A 22,131-nucleotide genomic window follows, 5' to 3' on the forward strand; every position below is an offset into this window, starting at 1 on the left:
AAACAGAGGTTTAATTTAACCTTTGTTTTGAAAAAAAATTGTTAAAATATTTGTTCTGTATAGCTACAAACAAAAAATTTGTTCCACTTGGTTTTCGGTTTCATTGAGAAAATGAAAACAATTAACATTTATTTTACTTCATCAGACAATTTAAAAATAGAAATTGCTCAGACTTGCATCATGTATCAAAAAAAAGGAAATAAGTCATCGTTTCTTTTGATTGGTAGCTTTAGACATGGAGGCTGAAACAGAATGACAGGATGCTCGCATCTGAATTACGTATGGACCCAAGTCAATGGCCCACTGGTCTGTTGCTATGGCAACCACTTGCTTTACACATTTTGGGTGCCTGCTGGTATCATGCCAAACATCACTCCTGCTCTCTCTGTGCCCTCTGTGTGTGTGTGTGTGTGTGTGTGTGTGTGTGCCTCTGTGTGGCGCACTGTTTGTGCCTTGCATCGACTTTGGGGCTTCCAGTTACAGTCTCTGCTCAAAGACGGAGCATTCAGAGGTTCGGTCGCCTGTCATACAGGTAATGCATGCTTTTCTTTTACAGTGAGAGCAGGTCTGTGTATATGTATCGTGTTACTTTTGTTTAGTGATGTAGTAAGATAGATTCTGCTGTCACAGCCAGTGACAGACAGGCTGCTATGTCATTTGACATCACTTCATCAGAGAATGCTGAGACAGCCATACAAGGCTAGTTTTCATCAGTGCCAGCTGGCTTTATGGATGTGACAAGGTTGGTTTTTTTTTGCAGTGCTAATGCTTTGTCATTGTGCATTTGTCTAGATTTGTTTGTAACACACACACAAAAATCCACGATTTCCCAAAAAGTGGTTGTTTTTTTACACATAAATTCCATACTGCTCTAGTAGTCAAGTTGACATTTCCATATTTTTTAGTTTTCATTTGAATCTGGCAATCATGCAATTTAGCTACTTCCCTATTCTGTAATAGTTGCACTATCTTCAGTAAATCTTTATGCTTGCTTTGGGAAACTTTGTAAGGACATTTGTAAGTGGCTGCCTTACATGAACGTACCTGGAATTTTGTGCCAAGCATTAGTTTGAATAAAATGTGTCGTTCTCAGTGTTAAAATCATCTTTGCAATTGTTAATGTCGAAAAATAAAATAAAAAAAATGGCACAAAGGCAGTGTGGTTCTAAACCATTCACAAAAATGTACAGGCTTTTTTTTAATGCCAATTTTTAGCTTTAGGGGCTGTTGTTTGATGTTACAACCATTGAGCAGGTTTGACGAGGACGCCTCTCTTCTACTTTTTAGTATCAGATGAAAGGATTTTGCCTGGAAGCAGTGAAAAAGGTGGTACACATTTATTGCACTTTGCTATTGAAAATGGGAAATGGCGGCTTTGAGTTGGTGAGTGGGCTGTGTTAAGTGTTCCCGGAAGAAGTGAATGTATGTGGGTTATTGCGTGTGTGTGCGTGTGTGTGTGCCTGCCAGCTTGTGTGTGTTGATGTGTGGGTGATGCTGGAAAGAAAAAGGTTCTTAAACGGCAACAGTAAAAAAAACATCACAATGCCATCAAGCCATACATAACTGCTGTTACTATAGAAATGATGGTTTTGTTTAAAACTCTGCAGTCCTCACTGATTCATACATGCATGCAGGCAGACTGATGAAAGCTTGAATGCAGACTGCTTGACCAGTTTCGAATGGTGCCCTTTTTTGTGTGTCCTGATTTAGGATAACACTATATTAGCGCATGAGTACATAACTGTCACAGACTTACTCCCTTCGTTACAATTGAAAACTGTGTGCACGCTGGCTTTTCCTGTTATACTGTAGTTATTTAACACCTGCTGCCTACAAGTGTTAGACGGGCATATTGTGTTGACAGCTTCTTGCTAAATGCTAACACTAGTATTACCATCTAACATTGTTTTTTTTTCTTTTCTTTTGAAAGATAAAATGCATTTACTGTATAGCTGGTAAAAAAAAAAAAAAAAAAGAATTGCAGAGAGTTTATCTAAACTTGCAATAAATCCAATTTGACATTATAGTATCAGGAACTCATTTTGCTAATGGACACTAAAGCAAAATTGTTGCTGGGCTTTCTGATATATAAATACCAAACGGTACTAAACTGTCATGGCCAGGTGCTGAAGCATGAGTAGTTTAGTTCAATCTAAAGGTAAGTCAGTATATATTAAATGTTTTATGGACTGTCATGATTACTGTATATGTAAGTGCCAAGCTAGTTGTAAAGATATATACTATAGAGCCCCAGCTTCAAACTCTCGTTGGGTTTGGCCACATGTTTGGAGCTTTTGGATTATTTTTTAAATTAAATATTTACTGTTTGGTTTCATTGGTGTTCTAATGTTCAAAGTTTTTGATTATTGTTAGTTTCCTGTTTGTGATTTTATTGTATTTCCAGTATCTTTATCCTTCCAGGTCTAGTTAATTTTTAGTGTTGGGGTGAGTTATTATGGGGCTGGACTACTGGTTAGGATAATGGATTGCTCTACTGTTGCTTTTATTCAGCTTTAGTTCCTAGTTTGAGTTTGTTACCTGTGTTTAGCTCCCTCAGTGTTTCCCTATCGCCTTTCGGTCCTCCCGCTGCCAGTTTGTTCATTTATGTTCTATTCTTGTGGCTCGTTTTCCTCTCATGTCTGCTGTTTCACTCTCTCTCTGTTTATTGTGTTGATTAAGTTCTGTTTCCTATTCCCAATTAGTCCTCTGTGTACCTCCCTCTTTGTCATTCTCTTCCTGTTCCTGCTTTTTGTCAGGTTTTTTATATTCGTGGTTTAATCAGTTCCGTATTTGCTTCCATTCTGGACTGTTTTACCAGCTTACAGCTTTAAAGCTCACTTTTTTTGTTCTGGCCTGCAGTTGGGTCCATCTTTGAACTGCATCTTGAGACAGCACTCTTTCCTGGATAATGAAATTAATTCAGAATGATAGTTCAATTACAAAAAAGTCAGTGCCGACAGAACTGGATAGATTTTGTGTAAAGATAACTAATTAAAAAAATCAAAAACAATAGTAAACAACTGACAGTATTACACATTGCGGTATCATTCTTGTATTTCTATGTAAAAATCTGTTGCATTCTTTATTCTTTATGTTACTTTTAGGTTTGACAGTATTTTTATAAATGTTACTGTGTGTTATTGAAATGTAAAATTTCCTTTGTCGTGATGAAAATAGAGAAAGTATTACAGGTATTTTTTGATACTTTGTGTCTGCATTTTTGTAAAGGATGTTGTGTTCCCATGGTGACACTTGCAGCCTTCACTAGCAGACATGGTATTGCTGGTGTTATGAAGACAATTTCAGCCCCCTCATGCTGCCTTTCGTCTCACATTTTGAGTGACATGAAAGAGCTACTGTAAAGCAAAATGGATGGAGAATTAGTCTGGTTGGAACATGTTTAATAATATTGCATTGACCTTGTTTGTCTGTGTCTGGGTAGAGCAAGTGTCAGCCCGGATTGTACAGGAAGTGACAGCAGAGGCAGTGGCAGTACTGAAGGGAGAGCAGGAGACTCAAAGACTGCCATCAGGTGAGATATAAAAATGCACATGTGTTCTTTGATGGTGCTGCACAGCAGTAGCAATTGGAAAAATATAATACGCGGTCCCCTGTTCACATGGGACCTTATCCCTGCAGGCCCTGGGTGCAGAGGACATGTCTCCAGATGCCTAAAAGCAGCATTTCAGGAGTCGGAGCACCTAATCCATCTGCTAGGCAGCTGAAATTATTGGTCTTTAGTCCTATTGTTATACCTGGTTGTTTAATAAGTGAACAGTGCAGCAATATAGCAGACTGTTACTAACCTGAAAAGACTCGCTAATTGAAGAACGTTAAAAACATTTTGCAGCAAAAGCGAATATGTTGGAGACACAGAAATGTCTGTCTCCCTCAGCAACTCTAGTAGTTCTTTATAAACAGTAGACCAGTTGTATATTTTGTTTAATTAGTCGCATAACCTGCACACTTGAAAACCACGCTTCTGGTTGTCAAACATTTACATGGAACAGTGTACCTGTAGTAACAAGAGTAGCTCATACCTTCATCCTTTAATTAGTCACTTTCACCTCCCACGTTGCCTAGCGTGTCTCTTACTCTCTGACCCCCGTCTTTGGTGACAGAATCAAGCAGGGAACAGCCACGTATATAATACTCATAACAGGAGTAAAATGTGCATAAGCATAGTGTAACAGCCCGTTTATATGTACAGCAATGATATATGATCCGTGCAGTTTATAACTGTGATTAAAAAAAAAAAAAAAGACTAAATTGTTTCTAACTACTGCTGCAGTGAAAACTGTGAGCAACTGACACTGAAACTAAAACTAAAAGGAAATATGCACTCACTGGTATTAACTGATGATTTAAGCAATGGTTGGACAGCAAATCCTGTTTGGCTGCCAGATGTGGTACTGATTGGATGGCCAGAGTTCATATTTAGCAGTGCCTTTCTTTTTCTGCTATTTAAACAGAAAAATACAAAGCTATTGCTTATTCACAGCACTTTTTTTACAGGATTCTGCCACTACGCAATGTTTTACTCTTTTTTTGCTTGTAAAAATGCATTTGAAAATGGAAATGAGCAGTTATATGCTTTGTATACATGCTAGGCATGTTACCTTGCAAGAAGTGTTTTCTGCTAGTGGAAAGTATCCTTTATAACATGTGATTTATTTTTTTTTATAACTTCAGTCTTTTATCTCTGTCACACTTTCTAGTTGAAGACACCACCAATTTGCCTCCCTCGCCTCCCCCCTCACCTGCTGCAGAGCACTTTGGACCTCTAGAACAAGGTAGGCCAAGAATATAAATACATACTCGGTATGTCTCTTAAAGAGAGAGACTTCTTCTTTTGACTGTGGCTTCTGATGCTATATGACCACCAAGACTTGGGTCTTGGTGTATGCTTGCACTGGAAGTTCCCCACCTCTCAGGACATGCCCTGCCTAAAGGGGATGAACCACACATTGATAAACGTTCAGAAAATCTACTTAAGCTGCTATAAGCAGAAACATCTTCTCCTTTTTTCCTGTCATCCATTTCTTTTGGAATACTGCATATGTGTCATCATTGTATGCCTGAAACAGATAAAATGAATATCTTCATTATCATCCCCATTTATCCTGACAAAGACACACTGACATGCATGAACACTCCACTTCTACTAAGTGCACTCTTTTTGTCATCCTTTCCATCCATTTCCTTTTCTAACCTCCTCATTTCACTGTCTTCTACACACTAATATGACAGCCAATTTAGGTAACCCTCTGATTTCTTGTTGTTTGTGATTTTACTTGAGTTATGTCTTCAGTTTTGCCTGTCTAATCATTGTGTTGTGTTTTTTGGTCATTGTACACTGTGTCTTTGGCTGTGGCTATAGGTGACAGAAATCTAGCTCTTTTTATACAAATTATACATTTAAGGACTAAGAAAGCTGCAGCAGGGTGTAGAAAAGCTAATAAAGTGGGTATTAAAAAGCCCCTCCCAATGTAGAAATGCAATCTATACTTGAGAATGGAAGATGATGAATGTCGTTTGCATACATAAAATACTTTACATTTAGTTTACATTTTCTGAATCACACAGTGTAGATTTATTCTGTGATTTTGAACATCCCAGTTAGAGCTGTGATAAAGTTTGATTATTTGTGTTTGACCTAATTTTTTTAAGCAGTGACTGGGCTATAAAACTAAAACTAAAAGGTTAGGGCCTGCAAAGTCTTGTGACATGTGTTGTTATGTGTTGTGTGCTCATGACAAACAGCTGTAAAGCTTGTTGGGATGTAGGTTCCTTACTGTAGGTGGAGTGTTTGACAGGACTGAGCAGTTTGTATTAGTGTTGAGGTTTGTTCTTACTGTGGCTTTTAAAACCCCCACAAAACATTACTGGTTTGTTAGCGACTTCTGCTGTATTAGTGCTATAACTGTTGTAGCTGTTTATTTTTAATGTTGTATGTATTTTATTTTTGGTTGAATCATTCGTATGTGAAGCAGATATCTTTCACAAATGATACAATATGCCCGTTTTGTTGCTCTCAAAGAATGGCTGGCCCCCAAAGCTTTGTTATCTTGAGTTGCTTGTCACTGTCTGTTTGTCATTGTCCTCTGTGTGTTACGTCTCTCTTGCTCTCAAACAAGTTTTCTCTTCTTCTTCTTTGGCATTCCCCTCTCTGCTGACTCTTTCTGTTTCTTTTGTCGGTTTCTCTTCAAGCTTTATCTCTCTTTTCACTGCAAAAAATGTCCATCTTAAATAGTCAGGCAAAAATTGTTCTGAAGCTGCTGGTTACTTATCATTTCGTAAAAGTTAAAAGACCATAGCTGGGCCCATATTCGCTCTGCTTTCAGTTCTGTTCAGTCTAGTATCAGTAGCTAAATCAATAAGGATAAAATGAATGCAGAATATATTTTCCTGGTCATATCTATAGAGTTTAATTCTGCCGTTTGACCAGTCCCAAAAAGTTTCATGTGCAAAGTGACTGTTTGTTGTTCATTTGAACTGTTTATTAATCAAGTTTAAATTTTAAGGCTGATGAAATAATAAAGTCGAGACCAAATGAAAAAGTTTGGACCAAAGCTCCTTATAGAAAAAAATCTTATATTGCATGTTAAGTTACTTTTAAGATGGCCATTCTTTGGTGTTTTTTCCAGTTTTTTGCTTTCTTCTCCCTTTTCCTTTATCTTTTTTTCTCCATCCTTTTCACTCTCTCTTTCAGTCTTCGTGTCCAGATTTCCCTGCAGTTCTTCTCCTTGTGTCTGTCTTGTTTGTAGATGTAGGGGATGAGGAGGAGGCGGGCCCTCTCCGCCGCTTCCAAAATTCTCGTGAGAGGTGCAAGTTCCTCGCCCCCTCCATCTCAGTTTCCGTGCCCGAGGACGACCCCTACCACTCCGAAGAGGAGTACTATGAGCACCCATTGTTCAGCCCAGAGTGGACGCACTCGGGCTCTCGCCCCACAGGGCAAGCCGTGGCCTTTAGACAGATTGAAGGTGAACCACGCATGGTTCCTCTTTGCCATCCCCCCTCCCTCCATCTTCTTTCTCTTTCTTTCCTCTCCTCTCTTGTGATTTGACTCCCTTCCCCCATTCCTCTCTCCTTTCGTCTTTCCGTCTCTCCGTCCGTCAGCTCGTCTCTTCGTCTGTCTTTGTGTGCGTTTGTGTGTCCTCGTGTTGGTTATTCAATCAAAACAGCATATTAATTTAACAGCCATATTTCTCTTCTGTTTTAAATTTCTTTTACCCAAGCCCATTGCTATCCGTGTTTGCCATGCCGTTAACTCTAACACATAGTAGTGATGGTTCAAAGTAGTTATATAAATAACAGTGTTTTATTGCCATTCGCTCATCAGTAAGATCACCGTGCAAGTCTGACTTGTGGAACATGACCATAAGCCTTTCATAGATGTCTTGGAGACCCAGAGATGTATTTTGGTTCTGTTCTCCAGACTACTTCTCATCCCCTAAACCATACTGTGCTATGTCAGACCCTCTAAACCCATCCGTACCTACCTTTACACTCTCTCTCACTGTGGCAACAAGGAAGACTTTCAGCTCAGACATTTTCACCCACATTTGTGGTTCAGAAATGTGGACGTCATGCACATGCAGTCTTATGAGGCCCTTCTGCCTTTTTAATAAACACCCATTATCAACTCTGTTATAAAAAAAAAATCATTCCATTCATTTGTTCTTGTTATTCGGGGTCATCAGTAAACATAATAAAAAACCTTTAAAAAAAACCTTTAAAAAAAGCAAACCAATCTAAAAATAATCAGCTGATTTCATTTTATTTTTTTGGCATTTTTTAACAAGTTTGTCAGTCATTCAGCACAAGAGAAGTGTAAAGTCTAGTATGACTGTGATGCTGTGAAGGTGCTGTAAAAATAGCATAATAAATCTTTGGAAATCTAATGGCAGAATCCAAATCCCTATCCAGTAATATACAAAAAAGTAATATAGAGAAACCAAGAGCCCATCTCGAACCGATTCAACTTGTCTCAGTTATTAAACTTTCCTGATGCTGCTGATTTTTTTTTTCTTGCTCAAAAGAGTACAGGAAAGAAAGTTCTTTCTCCAGAGATATTAAATTAAAATGAAATGAAAAGCCAGAACTCTTGACTCCCATAGCTTAGGGATTCAGAAGTTATCTTACGGGACATATTTTACTGTCGTTGTTCGGAATCACAGATCTCAGCTGAACTTAACATCTGTGTGATGGTCGCAGCAGCCTGAAATTTGTGTAATACTGAAGACATTTATTAACTTGTAGTTAGTGTAAACTAATGTAAATGATCATATTTAATGAGTATTAGCAACCACTTTGTATGATCAACTGCAAATCCTTAGAAAGATGTGACATTGTCACGGTGGATCTGCAGCTGACTCTCATTTCACTCAAATGATTACAGTGTTCCTTCATTTACTTGCATATACGGAAGCGTAGAGCTGCCACCCAGGCAAAAGAAAAATAGAAGTATATCACGTTATAACGTGAAAAGTTTATTGTTCTAACAAGATACTTTTCATTATGTATATTGTATATTGTAATAACGTGATATTATGTTGGTCAAACGTGAAAAGTATATTGTACAAACATGAAAAGTATCTTGTTAGAACAATAAACTTTTCATGTTATAACGTGATATACTTCTATTTTTCTTTTGCCTGGGTGGCAGCTCTACGCTTCGGTATGCATATATAGTATCCTGTCCATGCAATGTTAAGCCATGAAGTGTTGTTTCCTCAATGTTATCTTTACCACTAAACAACTGACCTTAGTCGTAAATGATCAAAGGTCGGTATCTGTTAAGGATTTGCTTATGGACTGGAAAAATTGTTTAAAAAAGAGAGATATTGGGGGGAAAAAACATATTCCTCTAACATGATAAAAAGAAAACAAAAAACACATAAATAACAGCAGTCTGTACTGTATGTGTAATGTACATATATGTGTGAACAAATAAATATTTTAGGCCATCTTTCCCTAGAGCTGAAAGTGTCCCGTCATAAGTTGTGTTCTCACATAACCCAAGTCTGTGTTGCCTGTAGTCTTAATGTGTCCCCCTTTCACCCTGTTCTCGGGAAGAAGAGACCATGGAGGCTCTTACAGCTGAATACGAGGAGGAGGTGGAAGATGAGGAGGAGAGTGCAGAGGCAGCAGAGTCCGAGGCAGCTCTTGATGAGCAGCAGTGGAGTGGGGAAGAGCCCGAGCTGGACAGCCCCCAAGCTGAGCCCTTAGAGCAGGCAGAGGGCATAGACGAGGCCCAGGATCTAGACCTGGAGCCGGCTGAGGCAGCTAGTGCTACTGCAGAGAGCTCTATGGACAGAGAGGAGGAGGAAGCAGAGGGTGAGGAGAGCCCTGAGACAGGTGTGTCCTGCCCTCTGCTCTCCCTGCCTGCATGTTACTGCATTGCCCACTGTATAAGAACGCAAGATGTGTACAAAGGAAATGTATAACTTATAAGCATTATAATTCAAGTGGAATGGCAAGTAATCCTCCCTGCGCTCTGCTGCGGCTGCAAGGCAACACAGGCTTGTTGGTGAAAAAAAGCCACATTGTTTTAACTTAACCTGGTTTTATTGTGTATTTTTGCTTATATTTTCTTTTACTTGCTGTGGTTTTCGGGGCCGGCCGTTTTCGTAGTGGTATGATGAAGTGAAGTGATGCTAATCGTGACGGTTGCTGGTTTTGTTTTTTCCACCTGCTATAAGCTTCCAGATTTTTCATTGTGTTTATACATTGCCTAGTGCTGGTATGCCAGTGCTGTGCGCAGTTTTGTAGCCATGATTCATTCCTGCAACACGTGCATAAATCATTGGTATCATGAATCTGAGTACAGAGTTTGCAGGGGATTTTGTGTTGGCTGTCTCATGTTCAGTGTGGTGCAGTTGTTGGTAAAACCATCTCATCAAATGCATTTCTGTATCAGCTTAATTCCAAATTCTTTCTCTTTTTTTGGGTTGTTTTTGTCACCTTTAGCTGGTGATAGCATATAGCATTTATCTGTCATTTACCAGTAAAGTTCTTCTATGATTGTGCTAATAAACTGACATCTGAACATTTAAACCCTAGACTTTTTACAATAGTGAAAACTATTTAAATATTAAAAGCTTTAAACTTGACAAACTGATTAAACATTTGATTTTACTGAATGACAGAAATGCTATTTCACTTGGTATCTGATGGTTTTGAAGGTCAGCATGGATATTTCTCCCATCTGTTATTGCTTGTTTCCCATAAATCAACATCACAGTTGCCTCATGCTGGTTTCCGTCACGCCACCATCCCATTTTATCACCCATCTGTGACTTGGTGGACCGCATAATCTCGCCGTACTTCTTCATTGATGGCCGTACCATTGTGCTGTAAGTTTCTGAGGAGAGCTTTGCCTGTTTTTGTCATAGCTTTTCCAGACCCTGGCTTAATAGATATCTCATTCACAGCATGCTAAAACAATACATTTCTGTAATGATCGAACAGCCAACTTACAGATATCCTTTCAGCTTTGAAGATGGAGACAGACAAGCAGGACAGTGGATCCATGAGCCCTGACAGCATTGGATCAGAGAAACGCCCAGAGGAGTTTTATGAGCCCCAGATCCAAGGGTTCTTTGCTGGTGAACGAGTTGTACCAGAGAGTCCCACCATGGATATGCCATCCTTTGTACCCCCAGATGTTCAAAGTCAAGCCAAGGAACCCGTCAGATCGCTCACACTTCAGCCTACATATGGCGAGCCGATTACAGTGTCAGAGAAGCAGCCATCAGTGGAGGTGGTGGAGTTCAGCAGCATCAGCTCTCCTGCTGATTTCACATCAGTGGGAGCCAAAGTTCAAGCAGGAGACTCAACAAGTGACACAAAAGACAGATCTGGCATGTCAGCCTATTTTGAAACATCAACCATGGAAGTTAGTGAAGGTCCTCACAGTAAAGGTGAGGGTTATTACGAACTGAGTAGAGCTGGTGAAAAGAAGAGTACTGATGATACTAGTTCTCCTGAGATCAGCTACAGCACACTTGCTGAAGCTCAAGATAAACCTGAAGCTAAAAAAAGTACAACAGAAGACACTAGGGTATTTACAGTTCCTGACAGGAGTAATGACTGCAGGCTTTCCCCAGGTAAACTTGCCTTAGAGCAGAGGAGTTACTCACTTAACATCACCATAGGAGCAATGGATCAAAGTGGCCAAGGCAAACAAAGAAACTTCTCCCCACTGGCCACAGATATCATGTCATATACCAGTGGAAGTTTAGATGAGTCAGCAGACTACCTTCCAGTTACTACACCATCTGCAGATAAGCCACCATCTTTCCCTCCACTCATACTTGAGACAGCCGCTTCCATTACTTCAGACTCCTCATCTCCTCCAAGGATCACAGAGCAGCCTCCAAAACCTAGTCCTGAACCGGAATCGCCAGAATCTCCTGAGCCTTCCAAGAATGCATATAAAAATGGCACAGTAATGGCACAAGACTTGCCCGAAATGCTTGACCTTGCTGGTAACCGTTCGGGACTGCAATCAGAAAACAGTGACCCAGAAATCATTCGGAGGAAGTCGATTCAATCTGATTCTTCTGCCTTAACTTATGACCCACTGTCTAGCCTAATTTCAGGGGAACAGAGTCCTGGAGCTAGAAAGAGTGAGAGCCAGCTGGAAGAAATGGGTTATTGTGTATTTAGTGAATATTCAGGGCCCATGCCATCCCCTGCAGATGTGTTCAGCCCTACAGACACTTCTGCACAAGTCTTCACCCCGTCTGTCCTGGAGGAAAAGGTAGCTGAGCAGGCAAGAAAATTAGCAGTCAGAGATGTATCTTTGGAGGATAAGACACAGCCATCGGGAGTTGCTGATGCAGCTGAAGAAAAAGACCAGAAAGAAGAAGAGAGAAAAGATTCAGCTGAAGAAAATAAAAAGAGCAAAGAGGATGATCAGATGATTACCTCTGTAAGCGAGACACCACTTGCTCAGCCCTGTGAGCCTTTTGTGACACCAACTGTCACTGTGACACTGGAGGAAGGTGGGAGGTCAGTGAGCGAGACCGAACGGCAAGCCAGCGGTGAAGGCTCAGCGTCAGAAACCGAGATTGCCGACTATGAGAGGCAGATCCGGAAACTGGAGATGGAGGACAGGCCTCTCAGTTTGGAGGAGGAGCGAGAGCTGCAGGAGCTTCGAGAGAAGGTGAAGCTGGTGCACCAGGAAGCCTATGAGGAAGTGGACGCTGAAGATGTGTACCAGCTGACTGGTGTGGCCAAGGACCGAATTGCCAGGCCTGTTAAAACTTCCTCTGCCTCATCTGTGGAGAGTAACATCGATGATGACAAGCTGCTCTCCCCAGTGCTCTCACCTTCCAAACTTAAACAAAGAGAATTGTATGGCTCCCCGAAAAGAGCAGCTTCACCTGTGTTAGGCATAAACAAAGATGAGAGAGAAGATCCAGAAAAGAAAATGAAGGCAGAGCAAGAGAAAGAAGCAGTCGAGAAGAAACTTACAGAGGAGGAAGAAAAGAAAATCAAGGAAGAGGCAGAAAAGAAAGAACAAGAAATGAAAGAGAGAGAAGAGCAGAAAAGGAGAGAGAAAGAAGAGGCAGAGAGGATATTGAAGGAAGAAACAGAAAGGAAGGAGAAAGAACAGAAAGAGCAGGAAATGAGGGAGAAATTGGAGAAAGAGCAGAAAGAGAAAGAAGAGAGGGAGTTGAAAGAAAAGACAGAAAGAGAGCAGAAAGAGAAAGAGGAGCGAGAGTTGAAAGAAAAACAAGAAAGAGAGCAGCGAGAGAGAGAGGAGAGGGAGTTGAAAGAAAAGAAAGAGAAAGAGGAAAAGGAGTTGAAAGAAAAGCAAGAGAAAGAGAAGAAAGAGAAAGAGGAGCAGGAGTTGAAAGAAAAACAAGAAAAAGAGCAGAAAGAAAGAGAGGAGAGGGAATTGAAAGAAAAGAAAGAGAAAGAAGAAAAGGAGTTGCAAGAAAAGCAAGAGAGAGAGGAGAGAGAAAAGAAGGAAAAGGAAGAAAGGGAGAGAAAAGAAAGAGAAGAGAGGGAAAAGATGGAACAAGAGGAGAGAGAAAGGAAAGAAAGGATGGAAAAAGAAAGGATAGAGAAGGAGTTGAGAGAGAAGGAAGAGAAAGAAACTATAGAAAGGCAGCTGAAAGAGAAGGAAGAGCGTGAGAAGGAGGAAGAGATGAACACAAAAGTTGCAGACCAGCCTGAAGTGGATGCAAGACAAAAAAAAGCTGATGCAATAAAGCCTGCTGAGGCTGAGAAGCTGAAGGACAAAGGCGACGTGACGAAGGAAATACCCGAGGCTCATGCTGCCATTGAATCTGTGGTGACAGTTGAAGACGATTTCATTACTGTGGTTCAAACCATTGATGAAGCCGAAGAGCCGGGCCACAGCGTTCGTTTCTCTGCCCCACCTGAGGCTGAAGCAGTTTGCGTTGCTGCCCAGAAAGAAGAAGGAGAAGAGGAGGAAGAAGAAGAGTCTGTGGAGCTGGCTCAGGAAGCGGACATAGAGGCTGCCAGTTTAGAGGAAATGGGAGATGTTCCTGAAATTCCCGGCTCCCCCGAGAGGGAGGCTCAGACCATAGAAACAGAAGGACCAACAGAAAGCTATGATAGAGATGAAACCACAATGGATGACTCCATTCTGGACAGCTCCTGGGTTGACACTCAAGGTGAGATGACCTTTTTTGTTTCTTCTTTTTATTCGCTCTTGTCAGCTTCAAATACACAAACTGAATAATGTCTCATGCCCTATTTTTCCACACTGCAGATGACGATAAGAGTATGGTAACAGAGCACACTGAGCCTTTGCCCAAGATGTTTAGTCCGGTCAAAAAACCTGCTGTGGTCCAGAACAAACTAGCACAACAGCGGAAGACAGAGAAACAGGAAAAGCCTGTTAAAGCCAAGACTAAGGGGGGGCGGCCTAAGGGACGAATCTCGACTCCAGAACGCAAACCTACCCGCAAAGAACCTGCCTACATCCCCAAAGAGGAACTCAAGAAGAAAAAAGGTTATTGTAATTTTATTTTTCGTCGTATTTAAAATAATGTCAATAATTGAAGCAATAATCATTGTTAAATAATGTTCAAGTCAGCTGCTCCTCAAACACAGCATTTGTGCATCTGACTGTTTTGTATACAGGCTTTCTTATTGAAAAGATAGCTAATATTCAGTCTGCATGAACCATACACAGGCTTTCTGTGGTGTTTTCCATATTATAACATGACTGTCTCTGTCTGTGGTTGCACTCCTCTGCTGTTGTCACTGGTCCTGTTTTCTCTGATAATGCAGCAGTGATAAAGAAGGCTGACCTTGCCAAAAAAATGGAGACTCGGACTCAATCCCCCTCCAAGAGGACTGCAGGGAAAGCAGCAGTCCGCCAGACCCGTCCTATCCAGCACCACTCCTGCCCCAGGAGGATAACCACAGGTGACACGTTGCCTTGGTCTGTCACACAGCTGGTGCTTGCTGCAGGACAGTCACCACAACAGCATTCCCTGTCTCGCCTCCGCTTCATTTTTGTTTTATTGGTTGTTTAATTTTATTAGTTTTATTAGTCGTTTGTTTTCAAATGCATTTATTTTTGTGTTTCATCAATAAAGATTGACTTTCATTAATATTTTCTTTGGATTCATTTGTGTATTTTTTGCTTTTTTTGTGTTTTTTGTTCGTTCTCCGAGCTAACAAGTACTGTTTCACTTGTGTTCTCTGTTTTAAGCATTTGTTTGTGCTCAGACCTATGCTCATATATACATGTGTCTAAGAAGGCACAGCACACTTCCTCTTAACTACAGTATTGTTAACTTAAATAAGACTTTAATTCCTAACACATTCATAAAGATGTTATTCTTTATTCTTTAACATCTTTAACATTCATAAAGATGTTATTCTTTATGAATGCATCGTTCCTTCACAAAATCATTTTTTGCAGTTTGTATCTAGGTTCTCTGTCAGCTGCTGGTGTCCAGCTGACTTGTCACAATAATGAATCTTGTCGGTAAAGAAACTATAGACCTTCACAACCTCGATGGTCTTTTAAATTACATATCCAGTTTAGCTATTTCCAACTTGTGGTATCTTCACCGTGGTGCTAAAAGCACTTTTCCACTCTGAGTACTGAAAGCACTTTTTACTACAAGCTACTTTAATATAGTCTATGCCTTGAAGCATTTTCTATGTATTACACACACACACCATCACTACGATCAATGCATCGGGGGAATATGGGGGCCTCAGGATCTTGCCCAAGGACACGTCAATATGAAGACCAGAGGTACCAGAGATTGAACCACTGACCTTCCAGTTGGTAGACAGACTTTGCTAAGTGACAGCCACCCTTTAACTTATTACTAGATTTGCTAATGCTGCTCTGACCCAGAGGCAGTTTGCTCTCCATTTTCCCCTGACGGACTGAATTCTGTGTCAGTGATGAGGAATGCTCAGTATACTGCTGCAATGCCCCAATTAGATTTTTTTTTTCCAAGGTTGCCTTACATAATACAAAATCCCCCATTCTGTGTGATATCTTGCCAAATCTTTGCAGAACAAAGCTGTCAAGAGAGAAACATCCAGCTCCTATAGAACATTGAATTTGGCATATCGCTTACCATGCCACATTTAAGAATGCAAAGTTGGATGTCTGTAATTTTTACATTTTATGTAATGGGAACATATTCTTGCAAGGATATAAATATGGGGATAATCCTCCAAAGTAGGGCATTTAGAGAGCCCTAACTCCTTCTCCTTCAATGTACGAAGGTTAACGCACGAATTCTTCTGAAATATTTTTGTTTCCCTGAACTTCTCTGTCTGTCTGTCTCCGTCCCTCAGAGGTCCTACCTGACAGTCGTCAGCCTCTCAGCGTTGCCAGACAGTCTCGTGACAGAGCATCGGTAAGTATACTCAACAAACCTAACAATGGCACGACCTCTGGCACAAAAAACATGGAGAGAGATTCCAAGAAAACTCTGCTGGCAGTCAGCATGAATGAAAAATTAAATTAAAGGCATAGAGCAACTCAATGGATACTGAACACTAGAAACAGGCAGAACCTGTTTTTGGTGCAACGGATTTGAAACTTTTGCTTTTTTGCTATTAATATGAAACCGCTAATACACAACTTGCCTTCTGCAGAATCTGAAACAAAAAGCATCTCGTTAATTTGGAAAAAACAATTATCAGTAGAGTCATTAAAATGATGTTATTTCCTAGGGTGACTTGCTGAGTCAAAAAAAAAAAAAATCTCAAAAGAGAATAACACATCACATCCAGATAAAGCAAATGCTTTGTCCTTCCATCTACACACTAACACAGGCATGGAAAACAGTGTTGCATTAGTTTTTTGTTCATATTTCATGAAGAAAATATATTAATGGTGGTTACATTTTGTAAAATGTTTCCTCTTCTTGGCGTGTTTTAATGGGTTTTTGCACAAGTAGTAAAGACAGACGCATTTGGAGTGTTTATTTTGCTGAGTGGGTGTTGAACCAACCTGTGACATTTCTCCAGTGCCTGTGGTCGTGACTCCATTTCACTCCTCCGCCATGGTAATGACAGTTATTGTGTCTAAAAGAACATGGTTTCTATATTTCCTAAATGTCATGTCATCACAGCACACTGAAAGTGTCTTCTAATACCATGCTCTGCAGTGTAGCCTGTTTCTGTTGCATGGGCATGATGAAGAGTATCCCTCACCTTCTTAAGTTTTGTTTATTTGTTTGATATTTTCGTGTCCCATGAGTTTTCAGTTTCTTACTAAAATGAATGTGCAAGAGGAGCTGCTTTAATAGATTACATAGTAGATTGTTCCACATGATTCATGAGATCATGTGCATTCATGATGCATGTTGTAGCAGTGGTATTTTCCTGTGTTCTTTATTTTGTTTCCATGTGCCTCACCAACCACGCCTCTTTGTTGTACCATCTCAGTGCCATGCCCATCATTTACCGTTTACAAAGATCCCCACCTTCATATCCAGAGCGGCTGCCTCGTTAGATAGACCTCGTCCATCCTCAGCAGAGCCTCGGGGCTCCACAGAATTACAGAAACAAATAGCTAAGGTAGGTGGATGGAAGAGTGACAGGGTTCCTGCACAAGTCCTGGAAATTTCATACATGAATATTATTTGCTTTCATTTTGTAATATTGCTTGCATACGATATCTGTTGTTTCACATTGAATTAAAAAGATAAACCACAGTCTGCCTGACTGGCCTAACAATGCACTCCCTGTATGTTTTCTAACAGGATGGTGGGTCACGGAGCCCAGAGAAGAGGTCTTCAGTGCCACGCCACACCTCATTTATGAGTCGCCGTGGGCCCTATGACCATGAAGAGAGCTCTACCTCTATCACTAGCTCTGGCTCTACGGCTCCTCGCAGGCCCACATGTAGGGTCCAGTTCCCCTAAACTGTACAAAGTATCAGCATTTAGTTTACGTTAGGTTGTCTAAAACTAAACTCTTAATAGCCTCCAGGCGGTGACAAATGCTACTAATTCAGTCTTTACTGCTGTTGATCAATTTTAGAAAAATATTTCTAGAAAGTGAAAAGCACACTCATAAGGTCTTATGCTTGATTATTTTAAGAAGTCCCAGCTGACATCTGCTAATGAGTGATTTTTGCATACTCGCTCTATTTCTGTCTGTCTTCTGGCATCTTTAACATTTGTTTTTTTTATATTGATACTTAATTTACTTTTATTACAAAGCCAAAATGTTATGTTGGACTATTAGCGAGCACTAAAACTCCTCTTTTTCTTCTTCATTCCCCATCACTAAATCCAAAACTTTTGATTTTTCCCTTTCTCCAGCATTTCGCACTGAGATGAGGGCAGAGCACAGGACAGGGCGAGCTCCTAGCATGACAGGTAATTACAGACTAGATGTCTATTGATACTGAAAACTGTTACCTTGGCGGATTAACTCATTTCTACTATTTCTAGATTTAAGTTAAGACCATATTGTCATTTTGTGCTTTGGACTCAAAATATTTGGAATAAAAGGAATTGCAGCTTGTCTTCACCTCCACCTCCGTCACCTGTATGTGTCTCCTTACCAGTTACAGAATCAGTGCGGTCACGTTCAGCTCGCAGTGGTCACTCCACCCCACGCACCCCTGGCTCAACAGCAATCACCCCAGGAACTCCTCCCAGTTACTCATCATCTTCAAGGACCCCCGGGACCCCACGCTCCCTCAGTCTGATTTGTCAGGAGAGGAAGGTGGCTGTGGTCCGTACCCCACCCAAGTCACCTGCAACCACACCCAAGCAGCTCCGTATTATCAACCAGCCACTCCCTGACTTCAAGAATGTCAAGTCTAAGATTGGCTCCACAGAGAATATCAAGTATCAGCCTAAAGGAGGACAGGTAACACTTTTACTTTGTCCAGAAATCTGCAGCTTTTTTTAACTGCTTGCTAATTTTCTTCCATCTTCACATTTGATTTTAATGCTTATTGTAGTTTCCTTTTTTCCTATCTCTCCCTTCTGCACTGATCTCAGAGACAGAAGCTGCCATGTATTTTATTTTTGTTTCAGTAAGTTACATGTAATAGAAATAAAAAGTATATTAGGTATATACAGGTAGATATACTGAGCATGCAAAGAAACTTAATGCTTGCCTCCTAGCAGATTTTACCCAGGATTTGACCTTTGAACCATAAAGCAACAACAAAAAGTTCAATAGGAAGAAAAAATTAAGTCAGATAACTGTTTCATATGGATCTGCAAGAAAAATCTGTACAATATATTTACAGACCACTGATCTGTGATAAGGTCTGGTTTACCATTCCTCGTATAAATACTATTATAAGGTTTTGTCTAACATCTTCTGTCTTTTTCTTCTGCTTTAAGATGCTTATTTTACATGTTTCCTCCTGTCTCTAGGTCCTCGCTAAAAGTCTTTTAGTTTCCCTTACCTGCTGCTAGCTCGTGAATAATCTTGCCTGTCCATCATCGTAAAAAAAGAGTTCAAAATATTACTTAATGATGTTTTGTATAAGAAAAAAGGAAAATCACACTTAATTACACGTGTCCATTGGTTAAATTTACAATGTATACAATGTAAAGTGTAGCGTAAACTTTTCCTTTACCTGATAGACTGTCCTAAAATGTACTTCAACTTATAATGTTGATTTTAATGATATATAAACTTACTGGACATATGATTTATCATCTAAACTATTTATATGGTGAATCAAGACCTACAGCAGCTTAGCAGTTCTTTACCATTTCTAGACATTTTCAGTTCCCTGTCTGATTTTGTGGCTGTCTTCCTCAGTTGTCTCTATGTGAAGCATTAGTTCAGATATCAGTTTATAGCAAGTGAGCTTGCATACATTCTTTCTGCTGTCAGTGCAAGTAAAAGTAAGCTTGCGTTAATCAGATTCCAGAAAATTTGTCTTCAAGAGCTGTAAATGTTGCTCTGTGTCTGATGGATGAAAGCAGTTTGATATATCTGTTGCCATCAACACAGTAGACCGAGGCTCTTTTTCTCTGAGTTTAATATAGACTAATATAGACTGCCACCTGATGGCAGGTTAAAAAGTCATTTTAACACTGTTGTGATTGATTGTGAGTTTATCCCAAAGATAAACACTGAGATAAAGGTCTAAAGAATGATTTCAAAATGTGTATATATATACAATTTTTTTTTTACAATTTTTACATTTTTAAAGCAGTAAATCCTAGCTTATGCTATGTCAGCTTTATTTTTACCTGTGATTTTTCACCACCAAGCAGTTCTCCATCTAGAGATTTCAGTAAACAGAAAATGACATGACTCTGACACCTGAGCGAGAGTCTGAACTCTGAGCAGTAGTGTCCCGTAAGCGTTCCTCCTGGCTCTCTAAAGCAAAGACAGCAGTTCAGCAAAATCAGAATTACAAATCTTGTTTTCTGTTGCTGCACAGAATCTGCATTAGCACAGTGTCTCGGGGTACATTTCTTACATTTTGACAAATGTCTCGAGTCTGAAACACAAAGGCAGCACTGCACCAGGAAGCAATGTGTCTGTAGCCATCAGTTCCTACAAGCCTTTGCTGATGACCTGATTAGGAATCTAAGTGTTTGGCTGGCATCTTTATGACTTAGCAGGCCTCTGAGCTGCTCTGTGCAGTCAGCCATAAAATAGGGAGGGATCATGTTCCAAACGCCGGCCTGTCATCTGCAGGAGAAACACGCTTGAGTTTCTGTGGAGGGGGGGGTTAGCATGTGTACAGCATTACTGTTTATGCTTTGTCAAAGTGTTATTCATAATCATAGCTTCATCAGTGCTTGCAATGTGAATACTCAATTATACAGTCATATCACTCATTCCAGATTGGAAGAAATTTTAGCTGTGGATGTGGAAGTGCTTGGCCAATATTTCAGTGTGGATTTTGCTCCACTGTGTGTTAGTTTGCTTGTGTGTGATTTTGAATACTTCATGCTTTTGTGTATTTCTTATCTGTAACACAGATAGCAGATACATTGACTAGGGGGTTATCTCCCTGTTAGATAGACCCGGCTATTTATCAAATGCATCTTTTGAATTTGCACAGATATCTGATCCTTAATGGGAATTATTCTGCTTATTGTGTAGTTGTTCCTTCTGATTACAGGTGTTTGTTTCACACAGGAGCATGGTGCCTTCAGACAGAGTCTTTTCTTTTTGGAATCAGCATAGATTAATGCAGTGCAGGGCTATGTGCTGACAAACTCAAACGTTATTCGTCTTCAATGGTAGTTTGATAAGTTGTTGAGGTTCAGAGGTCTATGTTTATGCCCATAAATGAAACTGAATATAATTACTGATATCAGTACTGATATTTGGTGATTTAAAAAGCTAATATATATATGTTCTTTAACATTTCTTTTAGCCACACAAAACATTTGTTTTGTCTAGTTATTTGTCATTGTTTTATTATCACAGCAAATCATGGATTACTCAACGCTCTGCTCGACTCTGATCAGATCAGCTGAGATCTTGAAGTTGCAGAGTGCGCACTGGTGGACAAACTTTGGACCATCAACACCCATAACATAGTTAAAGGATATTTCTCCGGTCTCATCTCTGTTTTTTAAAATGTTAATTTATCAGCAGTTATAAAGAGTGATACTTTCTGTAATTTCGGGCTATATGTCGGGCCTACTGACATATCGGTCAAATTGTTTTAGTCTTCACATTTTAGTTTAGATTTAACAGACACCTTGATGCATATTAACAGAAGCATTTATAATAATACAATTACATATCCATCCATCCATTTATTTTCTTACCTGCTTACCTGCCTTGGCTGCTATATAGTGAGAAGCTTGGTAAATAATTATCATATATAATGATCTTTAATAGATGTGGGTGGGTATTGTAGGCATTGAATATGTGTCTAGATTACCTTCATAACATTTAACTGTAGTCTTTTGTTCTTTATTCTTTTTCTATTTCCCTAAATTGTGCTCTGTCTCAAGCTGACATAGTTAAATTTAACGGTACCACTAAGGCCATAGTTTTTTGTTCTGATGAAGTTGAACTGAAGAGGTATCAAAGTCCATGTTTTTACAAAAACACTTGCGTTAATGCTCCTGTTTATGTCTCGAAGGTTGTTTTAACAAAAGCAAATAACTTGAAAATATTATTGAGTGTTAATTATAAGAGAAAAATGGAAATACAAATAAAAAACTTTAGGACATATGAATGAAACAGATGATGTATTAAAGTATTTATTTAACTGGAGCCTTTATTACAGTACAGTGTTATAAACATTCATTGTTGAAATGGTCCTCTAGTGTCACTATTGTACCATTGAAGTAGTAAAAAAATTATAGATAGTGTATAATTTTATCTCTTTTTTAAACTTCATGAAAATTAAAAAGCCAAACTAGTGTGACAGCATTTATAGTGTTGCTAATGTTTATAGACAGTAGTTACATGACATGATGGTAGTGTACTCCTCACCTGTTTTTTATTATTCACAGCACCCTCAAAGATCCAAATAGTCTTACTATAAGCAGCTCCTGTAGTGAGCCTCCCCCAGCCCATAGCAATATAGCAAGCCTCTACTCAGCTACTGACCTGTCTAATGACTGTCCTCATAGAAACAGAAGGACCCAAATGGGCCAACAGAGGCCAAACGCAGGGCCTCTTTGATCTGGAAGTCAGTGCTGCGCC

General features: G+C 39.8%; 1 protein-coding gene across 1 annotated transcript in view; it reads left to right on the top strand.

The window, feature by feature from the left end:
• map2 (microtubule-associated protein 2) overlaps positions 1-22,131 on the top strand; it is a 90,599-nt gene that overhangs the window by 55,512 nt on the left and 12,956 nt on the right. Inside the window, exons 5-17 of the mRNA XM_025903717.1 lie at positions 3,443-3,532; positions 4,719-4,793; positions 6,768-6,983; positions 9,079-9,360; positions 10,497-12,721; positions 13,013-13,655; positions 13,754-13,996; positions 14,278-14,415; positions 15,817-15,878; positions 16,915-17,046; positions 17,232-17,373; positions 17,796-17,852; positions 18,044-18,351. Coding sequence (XP_025759502.1) covers positions 3,443-3,532; positions 4,719-4,793; positions 6,768-6,983; positions 9,079-9,360; positions 10,497-12,721; positions 13,013-13,655; positions 13,754-13,996; positions 14,278-14,415; positions 15,817-15,878; positions 16,915-17,046; positions 17,232-17,373; positions 17,796-17,852; positions 18,044-18,351 — 4,613 coding nt within the window. The remainder of the gene's footprint in view (positions 1-3,442; positions 3,533-4,718; positions 4,794-6,767; positions 6,984-9,078; positions 9,361-10,496; positions 12,722-13,012; positions 13,656-13,753; positions 13,997-14,277; positions 14,416-15,816; positions 15,879-16,914; positions 17,047-17,231; positions 17,374-17,795; positions 17,853-18,043; positions 18,352-22,131) is intronic.

The sequence above is a fragment of the Oreochromis niloticus genome, linkage group LG16 (assembly GCF_001858045.2).
Source record: "Oreochromis niloticus isolate F11D_XX linkage group LG16, O_niloticus_UMD_NMBU, whole genome shotgun sequence".
Classification (NCBI taxonomy): domain Eukaryota; kingdom Metazoa; phylum Chordata; class Actinopteri; order Cichliformes; family Cichlidae; genus Oreochromis; species Oreochromis niloticus.